At 45.5% G+C, this 26,671-nt stretch overlaps 1 protein-coding gene and 1 long non-coding RNA gene across 2 annotated transcripts in view; one reads left to right on the top strand and one right to left on the bottom strand.

Moving 5' to 3' along the window:
- Positions 1 to 26,671, bottom strand: part of LOC138677301 (uncharacterized) — a 355,122-nt gene that overhangs the window by 25,965 nt on the left and 302,486 nt on the right. The window lies entirely within an intron of this gene.
- LOC138677300 (mucin-2-like) overlaps positions 938 to 26,671 on the top strand; it is a 59,322-nt gene continuing 33,588 nt past the window's right edge. The window contains exon 1 of the mRNA XM_069767336.1: positions 938 to 3,751. Coding sequence (XP_069623437.1) covers positions 1,516 to 3,751 — 2,236 coding nt within the window. The 5' untranslated portion in view covers positions 938 to 1,515. The remainder of the gene's footprint in view (positions 3,752 to 26,671) is intronic.

The following is a 26,671-nucleotide window of genomic DNA, read 5'->3' on the forward strand; positions in this document are numbered from 1 at the left end:
ACTGATGTATCACCAGAAGTAGGATCATCACCTGTAACCGATGTATCACCTGAAGCAGGATCATCACCTGTAACTGATGTATCACCTGAAGTAGGATCATCACCTGTAACTGATGTATCACCTGAAGCAGGATCATCACCTGTAACTGATGTATCACCTGAAGCAGGATCATCACCTGTATCTGATGTATCACCTGAAGTAGGATCATCACCTGTAACTGATGTATCACCTGAAGCAGGATCATCAGCTGTATCTGATGTATCACCTGAAGCAGGATCATCAGCTGTATCTGATGTATCACCTGAAGCAGGATCATCAGCTGTAACTGATGTATCACCTGAAGTAGGATCATCACCTGTAACTGATGTATCACCTGAAGCAGGATCATCAGCTGTATCTGATGTATCACCTGAAGCAGGATCATCAGCTGTATCTGATGTATCACCTGAAGCAGGATCATCAGCTGTAACTGATGTATCACCTGAAGCAGGATCATCAGCTGTAACTGATGTATCACCTGAAGCAGGATCATCAGCTGTAACTGATGTATCACCTGAAGTAGGATCATCACCTGTAACTGATGTATCACCTGAAGCAGGATCATCAGCTGTATCTGATGTATCACCTGAAGCAGGATCATCACCTGTAACTGATGTATCACCTGAAGCAGGATCTTCTACTGTAACCAAAGTATCACCTGAAGCAGGATCTTCTACTGTAACCAAAGTATCACCTGAAGTAGGATCATCAACTGTAACAGATGTATCACCTGTAGTAGGATCATCAACTGTAACCGAAGTATCACCTGAAGCAGTATCATCAACTGTAACCGAAGTATCACCTGAAGCAGGATCATCAACTGTAAACGAAGTATCACCTGAAGCAGGATCATCAACTGTAACCGAAGTATCACCTGAAGTACGATCATCAACTATAACCGAAGTATCACCTGAAGCAGGATCTTCGACCGTAACCGATGTATCACCTGAAGCAGGATCATCAACTGTAACTGATGTATCACTTAATGTAGGATCATCACCTGTAACCGATTTAACAACTGTATCATCTGAGAAATCACCAGAAACATCCCCACTATATGTTATTACCACGGGAGGGACATCACTGGTTACAGACGCTTTAAGAGAAGAGACAACACCAATAATTAAACAAACTACAAAAACATCCCCAGTTACAGATTTTTCATCAGAAACATTTCCAGCATATGATAAAACAACAGATTACTTAAAAACAGAAACATCTCCACATGATATAACAACTGCAAAAAGTTCTTCATCACCCGAACTATCCACGAAAACAACTGATGACATAGTAACATCGCCAACATCTGATGTAACCACAGATATAGTATCATCAGAAACAAATTCCTCAACAGCAGGAACATCTACAGTAGTTGATTCAACAATTACAACAGGCTCGACATTACCAGGGACATTGCAAGGAACCACACCAATATTCGGTACAGCAAAGGAAGAAACAATATTTCTCTATTCTACAATGTCTTTAGTTACTGTGTCTGATGTAACAACCGAAGAACCAGGTCCCGTAACAGCAGAAACATCATCATTTTCATATGCAACAGGCAAGACATCTACAGCATCTGACATTTCCACTGACACTGATATAACTAAAAGAACATCACTTCCAGATACAACATGTGAAGCGTCTTCATCTCCACAATCCATCCCAAATAGAACGACGGGAGGAACTTCTTCAGAGCCCAAAACTACAGGTGTATCACAAAAGACTACTCAAATGACTGACAAAGTTTCTTCTATACCACTGACAAAAACATATTCTGTATCTGATACGACACAACAAGAAACAAGTCAAGTAGCTGGTACAACAGAAACATCTACAACCAAAACAATGTTGACAATAGACTCTCTATCCACTAATACCACAAAATTAGAATCACATCAAGTGACTGATTTAACTACTGAACCAGCACTGACAATGACTTCAGAATCAATAGTAAGTGATAAAACATCCACAACCTCGAAGCCAGAAACAATTATGACAACTAGAGAATCATTACCCTATTCTGAAGCAACAACCCTACAAATAGCCTTAACGACCTCAAAACAACCAGGAGAAACGTCACAACTGAGTTCAACCACTGATCTGAAAACTGTAGAAATTACAATATTACCGGAAACATCATCACCTACATTTCCAGTAACAGCAGCTACAAAAGATGAGACATCAGAGGTGGCTTCTACCATAAAACAAGGTTCAACTCTTATGACCCTTACAACAAAGATGGCAACAGCTCTTGTGACTGAGGCAGAAACTGATCAAACATTAGCAACAAGCTCAGACACTGGCAAAACAACTGTAAAACTAACTTCAGTGACCACTAAGATGACAGAAGGGACATTGACTTCTAGTGATTTAACAACCCCTGAATCATCTTCAGACTTCTCAACAAGAAAACACTCTACTTCACCAACTGATATAAAAACATCTGAAACAGGTACTTTAAAAACAACTATTGCTTCAAATGAAAGAACATCAGAGGTGCCTTCAACCACAAATTCTGGTTCAACTGTTGTATCTCCTATATCTGAAGATGCCACGTTTGTGACTAAAATAACAACTAAACAAACATTTCCAGGATCTTCAGCAGCAACAGCTAAGCTAACAACACGATTAAGTCAAGAAACCAGTGTAACAACTGGAGTTCAACCTACTTTTACTAAATCAACAATTGTGCAAACATCTGTAGGTTCCTTAGGAGTATCTGAGTTATCACCTTCAACAGTAGGAGACCTTTCTCCAGCAGGTTCTACAACAAGATTTGAAACAACTTCGGTGTCTCATACAACACGTGCTCAAACAGCTCTTGTGACTGATAAAACAAGTGCTACAACATTAGAAAAATATTCAACTTTGGGAAGAATATCAACATTGGGGACTCATTTTTCAACAAAACCTGAATCTTCTCCACTTACTCAAACAACACATGGCCAAACAGCTATTGTAAGTGATAAAACGATAGCTACTACATTAGGAAAATCATCAACCTTGGGAAAAACACCAACAGTTGGGACTGATTTTTCGACAAAACCAATATCTTCTCCAGTAAATCAAACAACTCATGGCCAAACAGCTATTGTGACCGATAAAACAACTGGTACAGCAACAAAAACTTTAACCTCAGAAACTTCACCATCAATTGGGGCTGTTTCCACAACAAAAACAGACTTGTTTCTTGCTACTGAAACAACACATGATCAAACAGCTCTTGTGACTGGTAAAACAACATCAGCATCAACTTTCACATTAGGAACATCCCCTCTTACTTCTGCTACAATGAGGACAACTCCAAAACATGGGTCATCCCTTGTAACTCAAACAACACATGAACAAACAACTCTTGTGACTGATGTAACAATTAAACCATCATCAGTGCCAACCATGACGGCTTCAGCAACTGTCATACCAAGTGACACCATAAGTGCACAAACTCAGGTACCTGGTTCCACCAAAACTACGGTTCCTGTGATTGCTACAACATTAGCAGTGTCAACCGCACCTCCTACAATTCAACCTCCTGTATCCTTCTCGTCACCCCAAACAAAAAAAAAACAAGAAACAACGCCTACCACGACTAAAGCTACAATTGCACCTACTACAACCACAACTACTACAACCACAACTACTACAACCACAACTACTACAACCAAACCTACTACAGCCATACCTGCTACAACTACAAGACCACCACAAGGTAATTGTACTTCTCAGTTATTTTCTCTGCTTCTAAATCTGAGATTACTATATGGGCAAATGTCATTTTACAAATTCATTTTCACTGAATTGCGCATAATACACCACCATCAAAAACCTACATAAAGATACCATTACAAAACTAGTCAACAAGTTTATGGGGTATATGCAATCTTTGACTTTGGAAATTTTTGCATATGACAACTAACTAGTAGATTTTTATTTATGTCACCGGGTTAGGAGCTGTGCCCATCTTATCATCATTGAACTTTAGCTGCAATATACCGTCGACATCCTGATTCAATAGCTGAGATCGGCAATAATTGATTCTCGCCTTCACTGTTGTCAGTGGTGAGTGAAGTACCTAAGGGAAGGTGAAGGTTCTCGCCCAAAACACCAAAGTTATACATAGTTATACCGTATATACTCAAGTATAAACCGACCGGAGTATAAGCCGAGGCACCTAATTTTTGCCATGTAGAACTGAGTAAGCTTATTGACTCGAGTATAAGCCGGGTATGCAATGTCCCCCCATCCCTGTCCTGCTATGTGTGGCTCCCCCGGTCTCCTAGTTGCATGCATGGCTCGGCGTTCTCCCCATTCTCCCCTTGTATGCATTGCTCGGCATCCTCCTCCGTCCTCCCCCTTGTATGCATGGCTCGGCATCCTCCCCCTCTTCCCCCTTCTATGCATGTCCTGGTGTCTTCCCCTGTCCTCCCCTTTTATGCATGGCTCAGCATCCTCCCCCTTGTATGCATGGCTCAGCATCCACCCCTGTCCTCCCCTTGTATGCATGGCTTGGCATTCTCCCCCTTGTATGCATGGCTCGGCGTCCTCCCCCATCCTCCCCCTTAAATGTATGGCTCAGCATCCTCCCCCGTCCTCACCCTTGTATGCATGTCTCGGTGTCATCCCCATCATACTCACCCTCCTCGCGTGGTCGCTGCACATCCCAGCATCTCCATTGCCCCGATGAGGCAGCTCTTCCTGTGCAGAGAGGTCACGTGGAAACGCTCATTAAGGAAATGAATATGCGCTCCATGCCTATGGCAGTGGGGAAGCGTGCATATTCATTACCTTAATGAGCGGTACCACATGACCGCTGAGCACAGGAAGAGCTGCTGCACTGGGACAGCAGAGATGCAGGGACGTGCAGCAACCGCACGAGGAGGGTGAGTATGAAGTCAGCTCCTGCTGCTACTCTGCCGCTTCCCTTCCCCTGCTGGCTTCTGAACAATGACTAGCGTATAAGCCATTTTTGTATACCAAATATTGCCCTATACAAAAAGTTTTCAAATAACAATGGTGATGTATCTACTATATAATTGTCTAAGGGTCTCTTCCGTCTGTCCTTCTGTCTGTCACGGATATTCATTGGTCGCGGCCTCTGTCTATTATGGAAATCCAAGTCGCTGATTGGTCACCGCAAAACAGAAACGACCAATCAGCGACGGGCACAGTCCGGAAGAAAATGGCCACTCCTTACTCCCCGCAGTCACTGCCTGGCGCCCGCATACTCCCCTCCGGTCACGGCTAACACAAGGTTAATGCCGGCGGTAACGGACCGCGTTATGCCGCGGGTAACGCACTCCATTACCTCCGCTATTAACCCTGTGTGTCCCCAACTTTTTACTATTGATGCTGCCTATGCGGCATCAATAGTAAAAAATGTAATGTTAAAAATAATAAAAAAACAAAAAAACCTGCTATACTCACCCTCCGTTGTCCACTGAGCTGCTCGCGCCAGCCACCATCTTCCGTTCCCAGCGATGCATTGCAAAATTACCCAGAAGACTTAGCAGTCTTGCGAGACCGCTAAGTCATCTGGGTAATTTTGCAATGCATCCTGGGAATGGAAGATGGCGGCAGCCGCGCGCCTATCGCCGGAGCTCCGCTGGACCCCAAGAGGTGAGTATATAACTTTTTGTTATTTTAATTATTTTTTTAACAGGGATATGGTGCCCACACTGCTGTATACTATGTGGCTGTGTTACATACCGCGTGGCTCTGTGCTGTATACTACATAGGCAGTGTTATATACTATGTGGGCTGTGTGATCTACTCCGTGGGCTGTGCTATATATTACGTGACTGGGCAATATACTACGTGACTGGGCAATATACTACATCACTGGCCAATATACTACGTGACTGGGCAATATACTACATGACTGGGCAATATACTACCTGACTGGGCAATATACTACATGACTGGGCAATATACTACGTGACTGGGCAATATAGTATGTGACTGGGCAATATACTACGTGACTGGGCAATATACTACATGACTTGGCAATATACTACCTGACTGGGCAATATACTACATGACTGGGCAATATACTACCTGACTGGGCAATATACTACATGACTGGGCAATACAGTACGTGACTGGGCAATATACTACGTGACTGGGCAATATATTACCTGACTGGGCAATATACTACGTGACTGGGCAATATACTACGTGACTGGGCAATATACTACGTGACTGGGCAATATACTACGTGGCTGGGCAATATACTACGTGGCTGGGCAATATACTACGTGGCTCTGTGCTGAATACTAGTCACTGGGCAATATACTATGTGGGCTGTGCAATATACTATGTGGGCTGGGCAATATACTATGTGACTGGGCAATATACTATGTGACTGGGCAATATACTACGTGTCTGTGCTGTATACTACATCGCAGGGCAATATACTACGTGACTGGGCAATATACTATGTGGGCTGGGCAATATACTATGTGACTGGGCAATATACTATGTGGCTGGGCAATATATTACGTGTCTGTGCTGTATACTACATCGCAGGGCAATATACTACGTGACTGGGCAATATACTGTGTGGCTGGGCAATATACTACGTGACTGGGCAATATACTACGTGACTGGGCAATATATTGTGTGGCTGGGCAATATATTACGTGACTGGGCAATATACTACGTGGCTGGGCAATATACTACGTGTCTGGGCAATATACTACGTGACTGGGCAATATACTATGTGGCTGGGCAATATATTACGTGACTGGGCAATATACTACGTCGCTGGGCAATATACTACGTGACTGGGCAATATACTACGTGACTGGGCAATATACTACGTGACTGGGCAATATACTACGTGACTGGGCAATATACGGTGTGGCTGGGCAATATACTACGTGGCTCGGCAATACACTACGTGGCTCTGTGCTGAACACTAGTCACTGGGCAATATACTATGTGGGCTGTGCAATATTCTATGTGGGCTGGGCAATATACTATGTGACTGGGCAATATACTATGTGACTGGGCAATATACTACGTGTCTGTGCTGTATACTACATCGCAGGGCAATATACTACGTGACTGGGCAATATACTGTGTGGCTGGGCAATATACTATGTGGGCTGGGCAATATACTATGTGACTGGGCAATATACTATGTGGCTGGGCAATATATTATGTGTCTGTGCTGTATACTACATTGCAGGGCAATATACTACGTGACTGGGCAATATACTAGGTGACTGGGCAATATACTACGTGACTGGGCAATATACTACGTGACTGGGCAATATACTGTGTGGCTGGGCAATATACTACGTGACTGGGCAATATACTACGTGACTGGGCAATATACTATGTGGGCTGGGCAATATACTATGTGACTAGGCAATATACTATGTGGCTGGGCAATATATTACGTGTCTGTGCTGTATACTACATCGCAGGGCAATATACTGCGTGGCTGGGCAATATACTACGTGACTGGGCAATATACTACATGGCTGGGCAATATACTACGTGACTGGGCAATATACTACGTGACTGGGCAATATACTGTGTGGCTGGGCAATATATTACGTGACTGGGCAATATACTACGTGGCTGGGCAATATACTACGTGTCTGGGCAATATACTACGTGACTGGGCAATATACTATGTGGCTGGGCAATATATTACGTGACTGGGCAATATACTACGTCGCTGGGCAATATACTACGTGACTGGGCAATATACTACGTGGCTGGGCAATACACTACGTGGCTCTGTGCTGAACACTAGTCACTGGGCAATATACTATGTGGGCTGTGCAATATTCTATGTGGGCTGGGCAATATACTATGTGACTGGGCAATATACTATGTGACTGGGCAATATACTACGTGTCTGTGCTGTATACTACATCGCAGGGCAATAAACTACGTGACTGGGCAATATACTGTGTGGCTGGGCAATATACTATGTGGGCTGGGCAATATACTATGTGACTGGGCAATATACTATGTGGCTGGGCAATATATTATGTGTCTGTGCTGTATACTACATTGCAGGGCAATATACTACGTGACTGGGCAATATACTAGGTGACTGGGCAATATACTACGTGACTGGGCAATATACTGTGTGGCTGGGCAGTATACTACGTGACTGGGCAATATACTACGTGACTGGGCAATATACTATGTGGGCTGGGCAATATACTATGTGACTAGGCAATATACTATGTGGCTGGGCAATATATTACGTGTCTGTGCTCTATACTACATCGCAGGGCAATATACTGCGTGGCTGGGCAATATACTACGTGACTGGGCAATATACTACGTGGCTGGGCAATATACTACGTGACTGGGCAATATACTACGTGACTGGGCAATATACTGTGTGGCTGGGCAATATATTACGTGACTGGGCAATATACTACGTGGCTGGGCAATATACTACGTGTCTGGGCAATATACTACGTGACTGGGCAATATACTATGTGGCTGGGCAATATATTACGTGACTGGGCAATATACTACGTCGCTGGGCAATATACTACGTGACTGGGCAATATACTACGTGACTGGGCAATATACTACGTGACTGGGCAATATACTACGTGACTGGGCAATATACTGTGTGGCAGGGCAATATACTACGTGGCTGGGCAATATATTACGTGGCTCTGTGCTGAATACTAGTCACTGGGCAATATACTATGTGGGCTGTGCAATATACTATGTGGGCTGGGCAATATACTATGTGACTGGGCAATATACTACGTGTCTGTGCTGTATACTACATCGCAGGGCAATATACTACGTGACTGGGCAATATACTGTGTGGCTGGGCAATATACTATGTGGGCTGGGCAATATACTATGTGACTGGGCAATATACTATGTGGCTGGGCAATATATTATGTGTCTGTGCTGTATACTACATCGCAGGGCAATATACTACGTGACTGGGCAATATACTGTGTGGCTGGGCAATATACTACGTGACTGGGCAATATACTACGTGGCTGGGCAATATACTACGTGACTGGGCAATATACTAGGTGACTGGGCAATATACTGTGTGGCTGGGCAATATACTACGTGGCTGGGCAACATACTACGTGACTGGGCAATATATTACGTGACTGGGCAATATACTACGTGGCTGGGCAATATACTACGTGTCTGGGCAATATACTACGTGACTGGGCAATATACTATGTGGCTGGGCAATATATTACGTGACTGGGCAATATACTACGTCGCTGTGCAATATACTACGTGAATGGGCAATATACTACGTGACTGGGCAATATACTACGTGACTGGGCAATATACTATGTGACTGGGCAATATACTGTGTGGCTGGGCAATATACTACGTGGCTGGGCAATATACTACGTGACTGGGCAATATACTACGTGGCTGGGCAATATACTACATAGCTGGGCAATATATTAGGTGACTGGGCAATATACTACGTCGCTGGGCAATATACTACGTGGCTGGGCAATATACTACGTGACTGGGCAATATACTACGTGACTGGGCAATATACTACTTGACTGGGCAATATACTGTGTGGCTGGGCAATATACTACGTGGCTGGGCAATATACTATGTGACTGGGCAATATACTACATAGCTGGGCAATATATTACGTGACTGGGCAATATACTACGTCGCTGGGCAATATACTACGTGGCTGGGCAATATACTATGTGACTGGGCAATATACTGCGTGGCTGGGCAATATACTACGTGACTGGGCAATATACTACGTGACTGGGCAATATACTGAGTGGCTGGGCAATATACTGTGTGGCTGGGCAATATACTACGTGACTGGGCAATATACTACGTGGCTGGGCAATATACTACGTTATACTACGTGACTGGGCAATATGCTACGTGACTGGGCAATATACTGTGTGGCTGGGCAATATACTACGTGGCTGGGCAACATACTACGTGGCTGGGCAATATATTACGTGACTGGGCAATATACTACGGGGCTGGGCAATATACTACGTGTCTGGGCAATATACTACGTGACTGGGCAATATACTATGTGGCTGGGCAATATATTACGTGACTGGGCAATATACTACGTCGCTGGGCAATATACTATGTGACTGGGCAATATACTACGTGACTGGGCAATATACTGTGTGGCTGGGCAATATACTACGTGGCTGGGCAATATACTACGTGACTGGGCAATATACTACGTGGCTGGGCAATATACTACATAGCTGGGCAATATATTACGTGACTGGGCAATATACTATGTCGCTGGGCAATATATTACGTGGCTGGGCAATATACTACGTGACTGGGCAATATACTACGTGACTGGGCAATATACTACGTGACTGGGCAATATATTGTGTGGCTGGGCAATATACTACGTGGCTGGGCAATATACTACGTGACTGGGCAATATACTACATAGCTGGGCAATATATTACGTGACTGGGCAATATACTACGTCGCTGGGCAATATACTATGTGGCTGGGCAATATACTACGTGACTGGGCAATATACTACGTGGCTGGGCAATATACTACGTGACTGGGCAATATACTGTGTGGCTGGGCAATATACTACGTGACTGGGCAATATACTGTGTGGCTGGGCAATATATTACGTGACTGGGCAATATACTACGTGGCTGGGCAATATACTACGTGTCTGGGCAATATACTACGTGACTGGGCAATATACTATGTGGCTGGGCAATATATTACGTGACTGGGCAATATACTACGTCGCTGGGCAATATACTACGTGACTGGTCAATATACTACGTGACTGGGCAATATACTGTGTGGCTGGGCAATATACTATGTGGGCTGGGCAATATACTATGTGGCTGGGCAATATATTATGTGTCTGTGCTGTATACTACATCGCAGGGCAATATACTACGTGGCTGGGCAATATACTACGTGACTGGGCAATATACTACGTGGCTGGGCAATAAACTACGTGACTGGGCAATATACTACGTGACTGGGCAATATACTGTGTGGCTGGGCAATATATTACGTGACTGGGCAATATACTATGTGGCTGGGCAATATACTGCGTGTCTGGGCAATATACTACGTGACTGCGCAATATACTATGTGGCTGGGCAATATATTATGTGACTGGGCAATAAACTACGTCGCTGGGCAATATACTACGTGACTGGGCAATATACTGCGTGACTGGGCAATATACTACGTGACTGGGCAATATACTGTGTGGCTGGGCAATATACTACGTGGCTGGGCAATATACTACGTGGCTCTGTGCTGAATACTAGTCACTGGGCAATATACTGTGTGGGCTGTGCAATATACTATGTGGGCTGGGCAATATACTATGTGACTGGGCAATATACTACGTGTCTGTGCTGCATACTACATCGCAGGGCAATATACTACGTGACTGGGCAATATACTGTGTGGCTGAGCAATATACTATGTGGGCTGGGCAATATACTATGTGACTGGGCAATATACTATGTGGCTGGGCAATATATTTTGTGTCTGTGCTGTATACTACATCGCATGGCAATATACTACGTGACTGGGCAATATACTGTGTGGCTGGGCAATATACTACGTGACTGGGCAATATACTACGTGGCTGGGCAATATACTACGTGACTGGGCAATATACTACGTGACTGGGCAATATACTGTGTGGCTGGGCAATATACTACGTGGCTGGGCAACATACTACGTGGCTGGGCAATATATTACGTGACTGGGCAATATACTACGTGGCTGGGCAATATACTACGTGTCTGGGCAATATACTACGTGACTGGGCAATATACTGTGTGGCTGGGCAATATATTACGTGACTGGGCAATATACTACGTGGCTGGGCAATATACTACGTGTCTGGGCAATATACTACGTGACTGGGCAATATACTATGTGGCTGGGCAATATATTACGTGACTGGGCAATATACTACGTCGCTGGGCAATATACTACGTGACTGGGCAATATACTACGTGACTGGGCAATATACTACGTGACTGGGCAATATACTACGTGACTGGGCAATATACTGTGTGGCTGGGCAATATACTACGTGGCTGGGCAATATATTACGTGGCTCTGTGCTGAATACTAGTCACTGGGCAATATACTATGTGGGCTGTGCAATATACTATGTGGGCTGGGCAATATACTATGTGACTGGGCAATATACTACGTGTCTGTGCTGTATACTACATCGCAGGGCAATATACTACGTGACTGGGCAATATACTGTGTGGCTGGGCAATATACTATGTGGGCTGGGCAATATACTATGTGACTGGGCAATATACTATGTGGCTGGGCAATATATTATGTGTCTGTGCTGTATACTACATCGCAGGGCAATATACTACGTGACTGGGCAATATACTGTGTGGCTGGGCAATATACTACGTGACTGGGCAATATACTACGTGGCTGGGCAATATACTACGTGACTGGGCAATATACTAGGTGACTGGGCAATATACTGTGTGGCTGGGCAATATACTACGTGGCTGGGCAACATACTACGTGACAGGGCAATATATTACGTGACTGGGCAATATACTACGTGGCTGGGCAATATCCTACGTGTCTGGGCAATATACTACGTGACTGGGCAATATACTATGTGGCTGGGCAATATATTACGTGACTGGGCAATATACTACGTCGCTGTGCAATATACTACGTGAATGGGCAATATACTACGTGACTGGGCAATATACTACGTGACTGGGCAATATACTATGTGACTGGGCAATATACTGTGTGGCTGGGCAATATACTACGTGGCTGGGCAATATACTACGTGACTGGGCAATATACTACGTGGCTGGGCAATATACTACATAGCTGGGCAATATATTAGGTGACTGGGCAATATACTACGTCGCTGGGCAATATACTACGTGGCTGGGCAATATACTACGTGACTGGGCAATATACTACGTGACTGGGCAATATACTACTTGACTGGGCAATATACTGTGTGGCTGGGCAATATACTACGTGGCTGGGCAATATACTATGTGACTGGGCAATATACTACATAGCTGGGCAATATATTACGTGACTGGGCAATATACTACGTCGCTGGGCAATATACTACGTGGCTGGGCAATATACTATGTGACTGGGCAATATACTGCGTGGCTGGGCAATATACTACGTGACTGGGCAATATACTACGTGACTGGGCAATATACTGAGTGGCTGGGCAATATACTGTGTGGCTGGGCAATATACTACGTGACTGGGCAATATACTACGTGGCTGGGCAATATACTACGTTATACTACGTGACTGGGCAATATGCTACGTGACTGGGCAATATACTGTGTGGCTGGGCAATATACTACGTGGCTGGGCAACATACTACGTGGCTGGGCAATATATTACGTGACTGGGCAATATACTACGGGGCTGGGCAATATACTACGTGTCTGGGCAATATACTACGTGACTGGGCAATATACTATGTGGCTGGGCAATATATTACGTGACTGGGCAATATACTACGTCGCTGGGCAATATACTACGTGACTGGGCAATATACTACGTGACTGGGCAATATACTGTGTGGCTGGGCAATATACTACGTGGCTGGGCAATATACTACGTGACTGGGCAATATACTACGTGGCTGGGCAATATACTACATAGCTGGGCAATATATTACGTGACTGGGCAATATACTATGTCGCTGGGCAATATATTACGTGGCTGGGCAATATACTACGTGACTGGGCAATATACTACGTGACTGGGCAATATACTACGTGACTGGGCAATATATTGTGTGGCTGGGCAATATACTACGTGGCTGGGCAATATACTACGTGACTGGGCAATATACTACATAGCTGGGCAATATATTACGTGACTGGGCAATATACTACGTCGCTGGGCAATATACTATGTGGCTGGGCAATATACTACGTGACTGGGCAATATACTACGTGGCTGGGCAATATACTACGTGACTGGGCAATATACTGTGTGGCTGGGCAATATACTACGTGACTGGGCAATATACTGTGTGGCTGGGCAATATATTACGTGACTGGGCAATATACTACGTGGCTGGGCAATATACTACGTGTCTGGGCAATATACTACGTGACTGGGCAATATACTATGTGGCTGGGCAATATATTACGTGACTGGGCAATATACTACGTCGCTGGGCAATATACTACGTGACTGGTCAATATACTACGTGACTGGGCAATATACTGTGTGGCTGGGCAATATACTATGTGGGCTGGGCAATATACTATGTGGCTGGGCAATATATTATGTGTCTGTGCTGTATACTACATCGCAGGGCAATATACTACGTGGCTGGGCAATATACTACGTGACTGGGCAATATACTACGTGGCTGGGCAATAAACTACGTGACTGGGCAATATACTACGTGACTGGGCAATATACTGTGTGGCTGGGCAATATATTACGTGACTGGGCAATATACTATGTGGCTGGGCAATATACTGCGTGTCTGGGCAATATACTACGTGACTGCGCAATATACTATGTGGCTGGGCAATATATTATGTGACTGGGCAATAAACTACGTCGCTGGGCAATATACTACGTGACTGGGCAATATACTACGTGACTGGGCAATATACTACGTGACTGGGCAATATACTGTGTGGCTGGGCAATATACTACGTGGCTGGGCAATATACTACGTGGCTCTGTGCTGAATACTAGTCACTGGGCAATATACTGTGTGGGCTGTGCAATATACTATGTGGGCTGGGCAATATACTATGTGACTGGGCAATATACTATGTGACTGGGCAATATACTACGTGTCTGTGCTGCATACTACATCGCAGGGCAATATACTACGTGACTGGGCAATATACTGTGTGGCTGAGCAATATACTATGTGGGCTGGGCAATATACTATGTGACTGGGCAATATACTATGTGGCTGGGCAATATATTTTGTGTCTGTGCTGTATACTACATCGCATGGCAATATACTACGTGACTGGGCAATATACTGTGTGGCTGGGCAATATACTACGTGACTGGGCAATATACTACGTGGCTGGGCAATATACTACGTGACTGGGCAATATACTACGTGACTGGGCAATATACTGTGTGGCTGGGCAATATACTACGTGGCTGGGCAACATACTACGTGGCTGGGCAATATATTACGTGACTGGGCAATATACTACGTGGCTGGGCAATATACTACGTGTCTGGGCAATATACTACGTGACTGGGCAATATACTATATGGCTGGGCAATATATTACGTGACTGGGCAATATACTACGTCGCTGGGCAATATACTACGTGACTGGGCAATATACAACGTGACTGGGCAATATACTACGTGACTGGGCAATATACTACGTGACTAGGCAATATACTGTGTGGCTGGTCAATATACTACGTGGCTGGGCAATATACTACGTGACTGGGCAATATACTATGTAGCTGGGCAATATACTACATAGCTGGGCAATATATTACGTGACTGGGCAATATACTACGTCGCTGGGCAATATACTACGTGGCTGGGCAATATACTACGTGACTGGGCAATATACTACGTGACTGGGCAATATACTACGTGACTGGGCAATATACTGTGTGGCTGGGCAATATACTACGTGGCTGGGCAATATAATATGTGACTGGGCAATATACTACATAGCTGGGCAATATATTACGTGACTGGGCAATATACTACGTCGCTGGGCAATATACTACGTGGCTGGGCAATATACTATGTGACTGGGCAATATACTACGTAGCTGGGCAATATACTACGTGACTGGGCAATATACTACGTGACTGGGCAATATACTGTGTGGCTGGGCAATATACTGTGTGGCTGGGCAATATACTACGTGACTGGGCAATATACTACGTGGCTGGGCAATATACTACGTGACTGGGCAATATACTACGTGACTGGGCAATATACTACGTGACTGGGCAATATACTGTGTGGCTGGGCAATATACTACGTGACTGGGCAATATACTACGTGACTGGGCAATATACTGTGTGGCTGGGCAATATACTGTGTGGCTGGGCAATATACTACGTGACTGGGCAATATACTACGTGACTGGGCAATATACTACGTGACTGGGCAATATACTACGTGACTGGGCAATATACTATGTGACTGGGCAATATACTACGTGACTGGGCAATATACTGTGTGGCTGGGCAATATACTACGTGGCTGGGCAACATACTACGTGGCTGGGCAATATATAATACGTGACTGGGCAATATACTACGTCGCTGGGAAATATACTACGTGTCTGGGCAATATACTACGTGACTGGGCAATATTCTATGTGGCTGGGCAATATATTACGTGACTGGGCAATGTACTACGTCGCTGGGCAATATACTACGTGACTGGGCAATATACTACGTGACTGGGCAATATACTACGTGACTGGGCAATATACTGTGTGGCTGGGCAATATACTACGTGGCTGGGCAATATACTACGTGACTGGGCAATATACTACGTGGCTGGGCAATATACTACATAGCTGGGCAATATATTACGTGACTGGGCAATATACTACGTCGCTGGGCAATATACTACGTGGCTGGGCAATATACTACGTGACTGGGCAATATACTACGTGATTGGGCAATATACTACGTGACTGGGCAATATATTGTGTGGCTGGGCAATATACTACGTGGCTGGGCAATATACTACGTGACTGGGCAATATACTATGTGATTGGGCAATATACTACGTGACTGGGCAATATATTGTGTGGCTGGGCAATATACTACGTGACTGGGCAATATACTACGTGACTGGGCAATATACTACGTGACTGGGCAATATACTGTGTGGCTGGGCAATATACTACATGGCTGGGCAATATACTACGTGGCAGGGCAATATATTACATAGCTGGGCAATATATTACGTGACTGGGCAATATACTACGTCGCTGGGCAATATACTACGTGGCTGGGCAATATACTACGTGACTGGGCAATATACTACGTGGCTGGGCAATATACTACGTGACTGGGTAATATACTACGTGACTGGGCAATATACTGTGTGGCTGGGCAATATACTACGTGGCTGGGCAATATATTACGTGACTGGGCAATATACTACGTCACTGGGCAATATACTATGTGGCTGGGCAATATACTACGTGACTGGGCAATATACTGTGTGGCTGGGCAATATACTACGTGGCTGGGCAATATACTACCTGACTGGGCAATATACTACGTGGCTGGGCAATATACTACCTGACTGGGCAATATACTACCTGACTGGGCAATATACTACGTGGCTGGGCAATATACTACGTGACTGGGCAATATACTATGTGGCTGTGCAATATACTACGTGGACTGTTGTGAATTCTGTGGATGAGTTCACTTCTGTGGTCACAAGTGGTATTGCAGTCTCTGGGCTTCCTCCCTCAGGTGTTTTGGTGAGCTCGTTGGCTGCCTTGCTATTTAGCTCCACCTGAGTCTGTCTTCCTTGCTCCTTGTCAATGTTCCAGTGTTGGATCTGAGCTACTGCATCTTTCCTTGGGCCTGCTGCTCTGCTAGATAAGTGCTTCTAGTTTGTTTTCTGTTTTTTCTGTCCAGCTTGCTATTAACTTTTGCTGGAAGCTCTGAGAAGCAAAGGGGTGCACCGCCGTGCTGTTAGTTCGGCACGGTGGGTCTTCTTGCCCCTTTGCGTGGTTTTCGTTTTAGGGTTTTTTGTAGACTGCATAGTTCTCTTTGCTATCCTCGCTCTGTCTAGAATATCGGGCCTCACTTTGCTGAATCTATTTCATTCCTACGTTTGTCTTTTCATCTTGCTAACAGTCATTATATGTGGGGGGCTGCCTATTCCTTTGGGGTATTTCTCTGAGGTAAGTCAGGCTTGTATTTCTATCTTCAGGCTAGTCAGCTCCTCAGGCAGTGTCGAGTTGCATAGGTAGTGATAGGCGCAATCCACTGCTGCTTATAGTTGTGTGAGGATAGATCAGGTACTGCAGTCTACAGAGATTCCACGTCTCAGAGCTTGTCCTATTGTTTTTGGTTATTGCCAGATCTCTGTATGTGCGCTGATTACTGCACGCTGTGTTGCCTGATTGCCAGCCATAACAGTACAAGGAGCCACACCAATGATTCCCAATAGAGGGAAAAAAGAAATCCTGACATCATTTTTTTTTCTTAGCTCTGTCTTCAGTCTTTTTTTTCCCCTAGACATTAGAGTGCTTCAGGACACAGCTGTGGACATGGATATTCAGGCTCTGTGCTCCTCAATGGATAATCTCGTTGTAAATGTACAAAAGATTCAAGATACTATTGATCAGAAATCGATGCTAGAACCAAGAATTCCGATTCCTGATTTGTTTTTTGGTGACAGAACTAAGTTCCTGAGCTTCAGAAATAATTGTAAGCTATTTTTGGCCTTGAAACCTCATTCTTCTGGTAATCCTACTCAACAGGTTTTGATTATTATTTCTTTTTTGCGCGGCGACCCTCAGGACTGGGCGTTTTCTCTTGCGCCAGGAGACCCTGCATTGAGTAGTGTCGATGCGTTTTTCCTGGCGCTCGGATTGCTTTACGATGAGCCTAATTCAGTGGATCAGGCTGAGAAAAATCTGCTGGCTTTATGCCAGGGTCAGGATGATATAGAAGTATATTGTCAGAAATTTAGAAAGTGGTCAGTACTCACTCTGTGGAATGAATCTGCACTAGCGGCTTTGTTCAGAAAGGGTCTCTCTGAAGCTCTTAAGGATCTAATGGTGGGATTTCCTATGCCTGCTGGTTTGAATGAGTCCATGTCCTTGGCCATTCAGATCGGTCGTCGCTTGCGCGAGCGTAAATCTGTGCACCATCTGGCGGTATTGTCCGAGAGTAAACCTGAGCCTATGCAGTGCGACAGGACTATGACTAAAGTAGAATGGCAAGAACACAGACGTCTGAACAGACTGTGTTTCTATTGTGGTGATTCTACTCATGCTATTTCTAATTGTCCTAAACGCACTAGGCGGTTCGATAGCTCTGCCGTTATTGGTACTGTACAGTCCAAATTCCTTTTGTCCATTACCTTAATGTGCTCTTTGTCATCGTATTCTGTCATGGCGTTTGTGGATTCAGGCGTTGCCCTGAATCTGATGGATTTGGATTATGCTAAACGTTGTGGATTTTTCTTGGAGCCTTTGCGGTGTCCTATTCCGTTGAGAGGAATTGATGCTACACCTTTGGCCAAGAATAAGCCTCAGTACTGGGCCCAGCTGACCATGTGCATGGCTCCTGCACATCAGGAAGTTATTCGCTTTCTGGTACTGCATAATTTGCATGATGTGGTCGTGTTGGGGTTGCCATGGCTACAAACCCATAATCCAGTATTGGATTGGAACTCTATGTCGGTAACCAGCTGGGGTTGTCAGGGAGTACATGGTGATGTTCCATTTTTGTCTATTTCGTCATCCATTCCTTCTGACATCCCAGAGTTCTTGTCGGACTTTCAGGATGTATTTGAAGAGTCCAAGTCTGATGCCCTACCTCCGCATAGGAATTGTGATTGTGCTATCGATTTGATTCCTGGTAGTAAATTCCCTAAGGGTCGTTTATTTAATTTGTCCGTACCTGAACACACCGCTATGCGCAGTTATGTGAAGGAGTCCCTGGAGAAGGGACATATTCGCCCATCGTCGTCACTAGAGTTGAGCGACCTTGACCTTTTTAGAGTCGAGCCGGGTTTTGCGAAACCCGACTATGTCCAAAGTCGGGTCGAGTGAAATCGGCCGATTATGACGTAAAGTCGGGATCGACCGAAACACGAAACCCAATGCAAGTCAATGGGGCAGCATAGTCGGCAGTGAGTGGGGGCCAGGAAAACACCTAGAGTGCCCATTTTAATGTCAAAACCATCCATTCTTCTTAATGAAGCTTGTCAAGCGTAATTTACCTTATAATAATTGGAAGGCATTTGAAATTGGGGGTCATTTGGCTAAAGTTGTGGGGGGTAGGGCTGGTTCAAGTAATTAGTGGGCCCAGGAAATCTGGACCACGTCACGGCAGTGGAGCAGGGAGAGGTAAGTATTTCAACTTTGCAAGTGCTGTGAACCTGAGCAAGCAGGGGGGGCCCACTCGTTGGCATTGGCACTGGCACAGGGCCCCTCAAAGTACAGCGGTGTGTTTGCACGGCGGGGGCGCCTCCCACCGGCAGCAACACTTTTGCGTACTATGAGAGGCCCTGTGCCAGTGACGTCGCCAACTAGTATTCCTCCCCCCACCTGATGAAGGAACCTGCACTTTCATCTGCACCTTCCTCTTTGTCCCCGTGTAAGGTGGTATGGTATGCGGGAAGAGCAACCTGACTTTCAGCAGGGTCACAATGTTGTTGTGTAGCGTGCACGGGGAATGTTGCGTTATGGGTCAATGTACCAGCAGACTCATCTATCACTGGCTGGGCAATGGGCACGATGAAGTGGAAACACAGATATAGGCCCAAAGAAGAAAGTGGGCTAAATGCAGTTCAAAATTGGTAACACAGGAATAACCAGGGGGCATTGCAGTGGAGGACAACTGGAATGAGAGGCTGACACAGAGAGTAGGGCCAAATCAGTAAGTAGTCGAAATGCAGTTCAAAATTGGCAACCGTAGTAAACAGGCGGCACAGCTTTGTTCAGTGGAGGAGAACAGCAAGGAGTGGCAGACACCGATAGTAGGCCCCAACCCAACTAGTAGGCCAAATGCAGTCTAACATTAACAACTACTTAACGAGAGGCTGAAAATGGTATTTCAGGACAGGAAACCAGGAGAACAGCAAGGAGTGGCAGACACCGATAGTAGGCCCCAAACCAACTAGTACGCCAAATGCAGTTGTTCCATTTAACCACAATTTAATGAGAGCCTGAAGATAGAAGCTCAGGAAAGGCAACCTGGGGAACACCTTGGAGTGTAACACACCATCTCTCTCCACCCCATACCCATTTTGTAGGCCTAATGCTGTGTACTTTTCTACAACTACTAAACGAGAGTCGGAAGACCGAAGCAATGGCAAGGAAACCTGGGGAACACCTTGGAGTGTAACACACCATCTCTCTCCACCCCATACCCAATTTGTAGGCCTAATGCAGCCTACTTTCCGACACCTACTAAACGAGAGCATGAAGATCGAAGCTCAGGAAAGGCAACCTGGGGAACACCTTGGAGTGTAACACACCATCTCTCTCCACCCCATACCCATTTTTTAGGCCTAATGCAGTGTACTTTTCTACAACTACTAAACGAGAGTCGGAAGACCGAAGCAATGGCAAGGAAACCTGGGGAACACCTTGGAGTGTAACACACCATCTCTCTCCACCCCATTCCCCATTTTTTAGGCCTAATGCAGCCTACTTTCCGACACCTACTAAACGAGAGCATGAAGATCGAAGCTCAGGAAAGGCAACCTGGGGAACACCTTGGAGTGTAACACACCATCTCTCTCCACCCCATACCCATTTTTTAGGCCTAATGCAGTGTACTTTTCTACAACTACTAAACGAGAGTCGGAAGACCGAAGCAATGGCAAGGAAACCTGGGGAACACCTTGGAGTGTAACACACCATCTCTCTCCACCCCATTCCCCATTTTTTAGGCCTAATGCAGCCTACTTTCCGACACCTACTAAACGAGAGCATGAAGATCGAAGCTCAGGAAAGGCAACCTGGGGAACACCTTGGAGTGTAACACACCATCTCTCTCCACCCCATACCCATTTTGTAGGCCTAATGCTGTGTACTTTTCTACAACTACTAAACGAGAGTCGGAAGACCGAAGCAATGGCAAGGAAACCTGGGGAACACCTTGGAGTGTAACACACCATCTCTCTCCACCCCATACCCAATTTGTAGGCCTAATGCAGCCTACTTTCCGACACCTACTAAACGAGAGCATGAAGATCGAAGCTCAGGAAAGGCAACCTGGGGAACACCTTGGAGTGTAACACACCATCTCTCTCCACCCCATACCCATTTTGTAGGCCTAATGCTGTGTACTTTTCTACAACTACTAAACGAGAGTCGGAAGACCGAAGCAATGGCAAGGAAACCTGGGGAACACCTTGGAGTGTAACACACCATCTCTCTCCACCCCATACCCAATTTGTAGGCCTAATGCAGCCTACTTTCCGACACCTACTAAACGAGAGCATGAAGATCGAAGCTCAGGAAAGGCAACCTGGTGAAAACCTTGGAGTGTAACACAACCTGTCTCTACACCCCATACCAAATTTGTAGGCCTAATGCAGCGTAGTTTCCACCAACTACTAAACGAGAGCCGGAAGATCGAAGCTCATGAAAGGCAACCCGGGGAACACCTTGGAGTGTAACACAACCTCTCTCTACACCACGAAAGGGCTGATTCTTAGGAAGGAAGGCTGTTGTAAATAAGCATTGCGCATCCGAGGGTGATTATATTCTTATTCGGTATCTACTCACCCTCGGACGCGCCATGCTTCTTGATTTGTAATTAATGTTTATTTGCAATGTGCTTTTGACTTACTCAATTATTTTTTTAATTATTGATTTTATTAAATTAATAGTTTAACATCTTATTGGAAATAATTTAAAGGAGACGCGACAGGACAACACTCGGTGGATGCCATATCTGTGTTAACAACTCCAAAAAACTTTCAGTTAACTTCTTGCAGGAGAAAGAAATTGTAGCTGTTGGACCTTTGTAGTACAGTTCCAGATATTTGTTGTGTGTTTGTTTTGATTGTTAAAATGTCTGCATTTGAGATCTCAACACGATCTTATTTTTTATAATCAAATTAATTTTTTAAATATTTTATTAGGTTGGTTCAAGGGGTACACGGGCCGCAGTAGACAGGTCAGTGGAGGCCTAGTGGAAGGAGGGACCGCAGATGCGCCACTGTTTCACCCATACACAATTAGTAGGCCTAATGCAGCGTAGTTTCCAACAGCTACTAAACGAGAGCCGGAAGATCGAAGCTCAGGAAAGGCAACCTGGGGAACACCTTGGAGTGTAACACAACCTCTCTCTACACCACGGAAGGGCTGATTCTTAGGAAGGAAGGCTGTTGTAAATAAGCATTGCGCGTCCGAGGGTGATTATATTCTTATTCGGTATCTACTCACCCTCGGACGCGCCATGCTTCTTGATTTGTAATTAATGTTTATTTGCAATGTGCTTTTGACTTACTCAATTATTTTTTTAATTATTGATTTTATTAAATTAATAGTTTAACATCTTATTGGAAATAATTTAAAGGAGACGCGACAGGACAACACTCGGTGGATGCCATATCTGTGTTAACAACTCCAAAAAACTTTCAGTTAACTTCTTGCAGGAGAAAGAAATTGTAGCTGTTGGACCTTTGTAGTACAGTTCCAGATATTTGTTGTGTGTTTGTTTTGATTGTTAAAATGTCTGCATTTGAGATCTCAACACGATCTTATTTTTTATAATCAAATTAATTTTTTTTATATTTAATGATGTTGGTTCAAGGGGTACACGGGCAGCAATAGACAGGTCAGTGGAGGCCTAGTGGAAGGAGTGACGGCAGACAGGCATCAAAGGCCTAACATTGGGCTGGCTGTAGGCAAGTTAAAATTGGTTCCAAGGGAACACGGCCATCAGTGGCCTGGTCAGTGTAGTTGTAGTTGAAAGAATGGGACGCAGACAGGCTTCGAAGGCCTAACATAACAAACTTGGGCTGGCTGTAGGCACTTTTAAATTTGTTCCAGGGGTACATGGGCAGCAGTGTATGGTCAGTGGAAGTCTAGTGGAAGGAGTGACCGCAGACAGGCTTCCAAGGCCTAACATAACAAACTTGGGCTGGCTGTAGGCACTTTTAAATTGGTTCCAGGGGTACACGGGCAGCAGTGGTCTGGTCAGTGGAAGTCTAGTGGAAGGAGTGACCGCAGACAGGCTTCCAAGGCCTAACCTAACAAACTTGGGCTGGCTGTAGGCACTTTTAAATTGGTTCCAGGGGTACACGGGCAGCAGTGGTCTGGTCAGTGGAAGTCTAGTGGAAGGAGTGACCGCAGACAGGCTTCCAAGGCCTAACATAACAAACTTGGGCTGGCTGTAGGCACTTTTAAATTGGTTCCAGGGGTACACGGGCAGCAGTGGTCTGGTCAGTGAAAGTCTAGTGGAAGGAGTGACCGCAGACAGGCTTCCAAGGCCTAACATAACAAACTTGGGCTGGCTGTAGGCACTTTTAAATTGGTTCCAGGGGTACACGGGCAGCAGTGGTCTGGTCAGTGGAAGTCTAGTGGAAGGAGTGACCGCAGACAGGCTTCCAAGGCCTAACATAACAAACTTGGGCTGGCTGTAGGCACTTTTAAATTGGTTCCAGGGGTACACGGGCAGCAGTGGTCTGGTCTGTGGAAGTCTAGTGGAAGGAGTGACCGCAGACAGGCTTCCAAGGCCTAACATAACAAACTTGGGCTGGCTGTAGGCACTTTTAAATTGGTTCCAGGGGTACACGGGCAGCAGTGGTCTGGTCAGTGGAAGTCTAGTGGAAGGAGTGACCGCAGACAGGCTTCGAAGGCCTAACATAACAAAATTGGGCTGGCTGTAGGCACTTTAAATTGGTTCCAGGGGTACATGGGCAGCAGTGTATGGTCAGTGGAAGTCTAGTGGAAGGAGTGACGGCAGACAGTCTTCGAAGGCCTAACATAACAAAATTGGGCTGACTGTAGGCACTTTTAAATTGGTTCCAGGGTAACACGGCCAGCAGTGGCCTGGTCAGTGTAGTAGTTGTAGAAAGAAGGGACCGCAGACAGGCTTCGAAGGCCTAACATAACAAAAATGTCAAAACAATGGTATTGTCAGTGCCAGGCATTGAAGGATGTCAGCGCCTAGACTACACATTGGTGAAGCTGTGAGAGATAATTTTGCTAGTGGTAGAGCACTGTTTGAGCTGGGGGGGGGAACTGTCTTGTGGCCGGCGGTACAGGCACAGGGCCCCTCATATTACAACGGTGTGTCTGACGTTGGGTGCGCACCACCACCGCCAGAGACACTTTATTGTACTATGAGGGACCCAGTGGCAGTGCCGTCGACCAAAAGCGGCCACACCCACCTCTTCAGACAAACAGCACTCTCAAGGGTCCAAGCGCAAAGTGGCGATAGCACGGCCCCGTGTGGGGAGTTTGGCCATTTCGTGAGGTGGAAACATGTCGTATGCTGGACAATCAGGTGAAGAAAATTACGAGATTGGAAAAGTCATTCAGAATAGTCCACAGGCAAGACCTTTTCATAGGAAAGCTAGGTGTCAGCCGGGCAGGGTGGGGCAAAAGATTTTGAAATCCAGTTGTGGTTCATTTTAATGAAGGTTAGATCATCTACATTTTGGGTAGCCAGACGAGTCCTTTTTTCTGTTAGTATTGAACCTGCAGCACTGAATACTCTTTCTGATAGGACACTAGCTGCCGGGCAAGCAAGCTCCTGCAATGCATATTCTGCCAATTCTGGCCAGGTGTCTAATTTGGATGCCCAGTAATCAAATGGGAATGACGGTTGAGGGAGAACGTCGATAAGGGATGAAAAATAGTTTGTAACCATACTGGACAAATGTTGTCTCCTGTCACTTTGAATTGATGCTGCAGTACCTGTCCTGTCTGCGGTCATAGAAAAATCACTCCACAACCTGGTCAGAAAACCCCTCTGGCCAACGCCACTTCTGATTTCTGCCCCTCTAACACCTCTGGTCTGCTGGCCCCTGGAGCTCGTGTGAGAACGATCACGGGCGCTGTGTGCAGGGAATGCCAGAAGCAAACGGTCAACAAGAGTTGATTGTTTTGTTGCTAATATTAGTTCCAAGTTCTCATGTGGCATAATATTTTGCAATTTGCCTTTATAGCGAGGATCAAGGAGGCAGGCCAACCAGTAATCGTCATCGTTCATCATTTTTGTAATGCGTGTGTCCCTTTTGAGGATACGCAAGGCATAATCCGCCATGTGGGCCAAAGTTCCCGTTGTCAAATCTGCGGTTGTGCTTGGTTGAGGGGCAGTTGCAGGCAAATCTACGTCACTTGTGTCCCTCAAAAAACCAGAACCCGGCCTTGCCACGCCACCAATTTCCCGTGCCCCCGGGAAAGCTTCCTCATTAAAAATATACTCATCCCCATCATCCTCCTCATCCTCCACCTCCTCTTCGCCCGGTACCTCGTCATGTACACTGCCCTGACCAGACAATCGCTGACTGTCATCAAGGCTTTCCTCTTCCTCTGGTGCAGACGCCTGATCCTTTATGTGCGTCAAACTTTGCATCAGCAGACGCATTAGGGGGATGCTCATGCTTATTATGGCGTTGTCTGCACTAACCAGCCGTGTGCATTCCTCAAAACACTGAAGGACTTGACACATGTCTTGAATCTTCGACCACTGCACACCTGACAACTCCATGTCTGCCATCCTACTGCCTGCCCGTGTATGTGTATCCTCCCACAAAAACATAACAGCCCGCCTCTGTTCGCACAGTCTCTGAAGCATGTGCAGTGTTGAGTTCCACCTTGTTGCAACGTCTATGATTAGGCGATGCTGGGGAAGGTTCAAAGAACGCTGATAGGTCTGCATACGGCTGGAGTGTACAGGCGAACGGCGGATATGTGCGCAAAGTC

The sequence above is a fragment of the Ranitomeya imitator genome, chromosome 4 (assembly GCF_032444005.1).
Source record: "Ranitomeya imitator isolate aRanImi1 chromosome 4, aRanImi1.pri, whole genome shotgun sequence".
In the NCBI taxonomy this organism is placed as follows: Eukaryota; Metazoa; Chordata; class Amphibia; order Anura; family Dendrobatidae; genus Ranitomeya; species Ranitomeya imitator.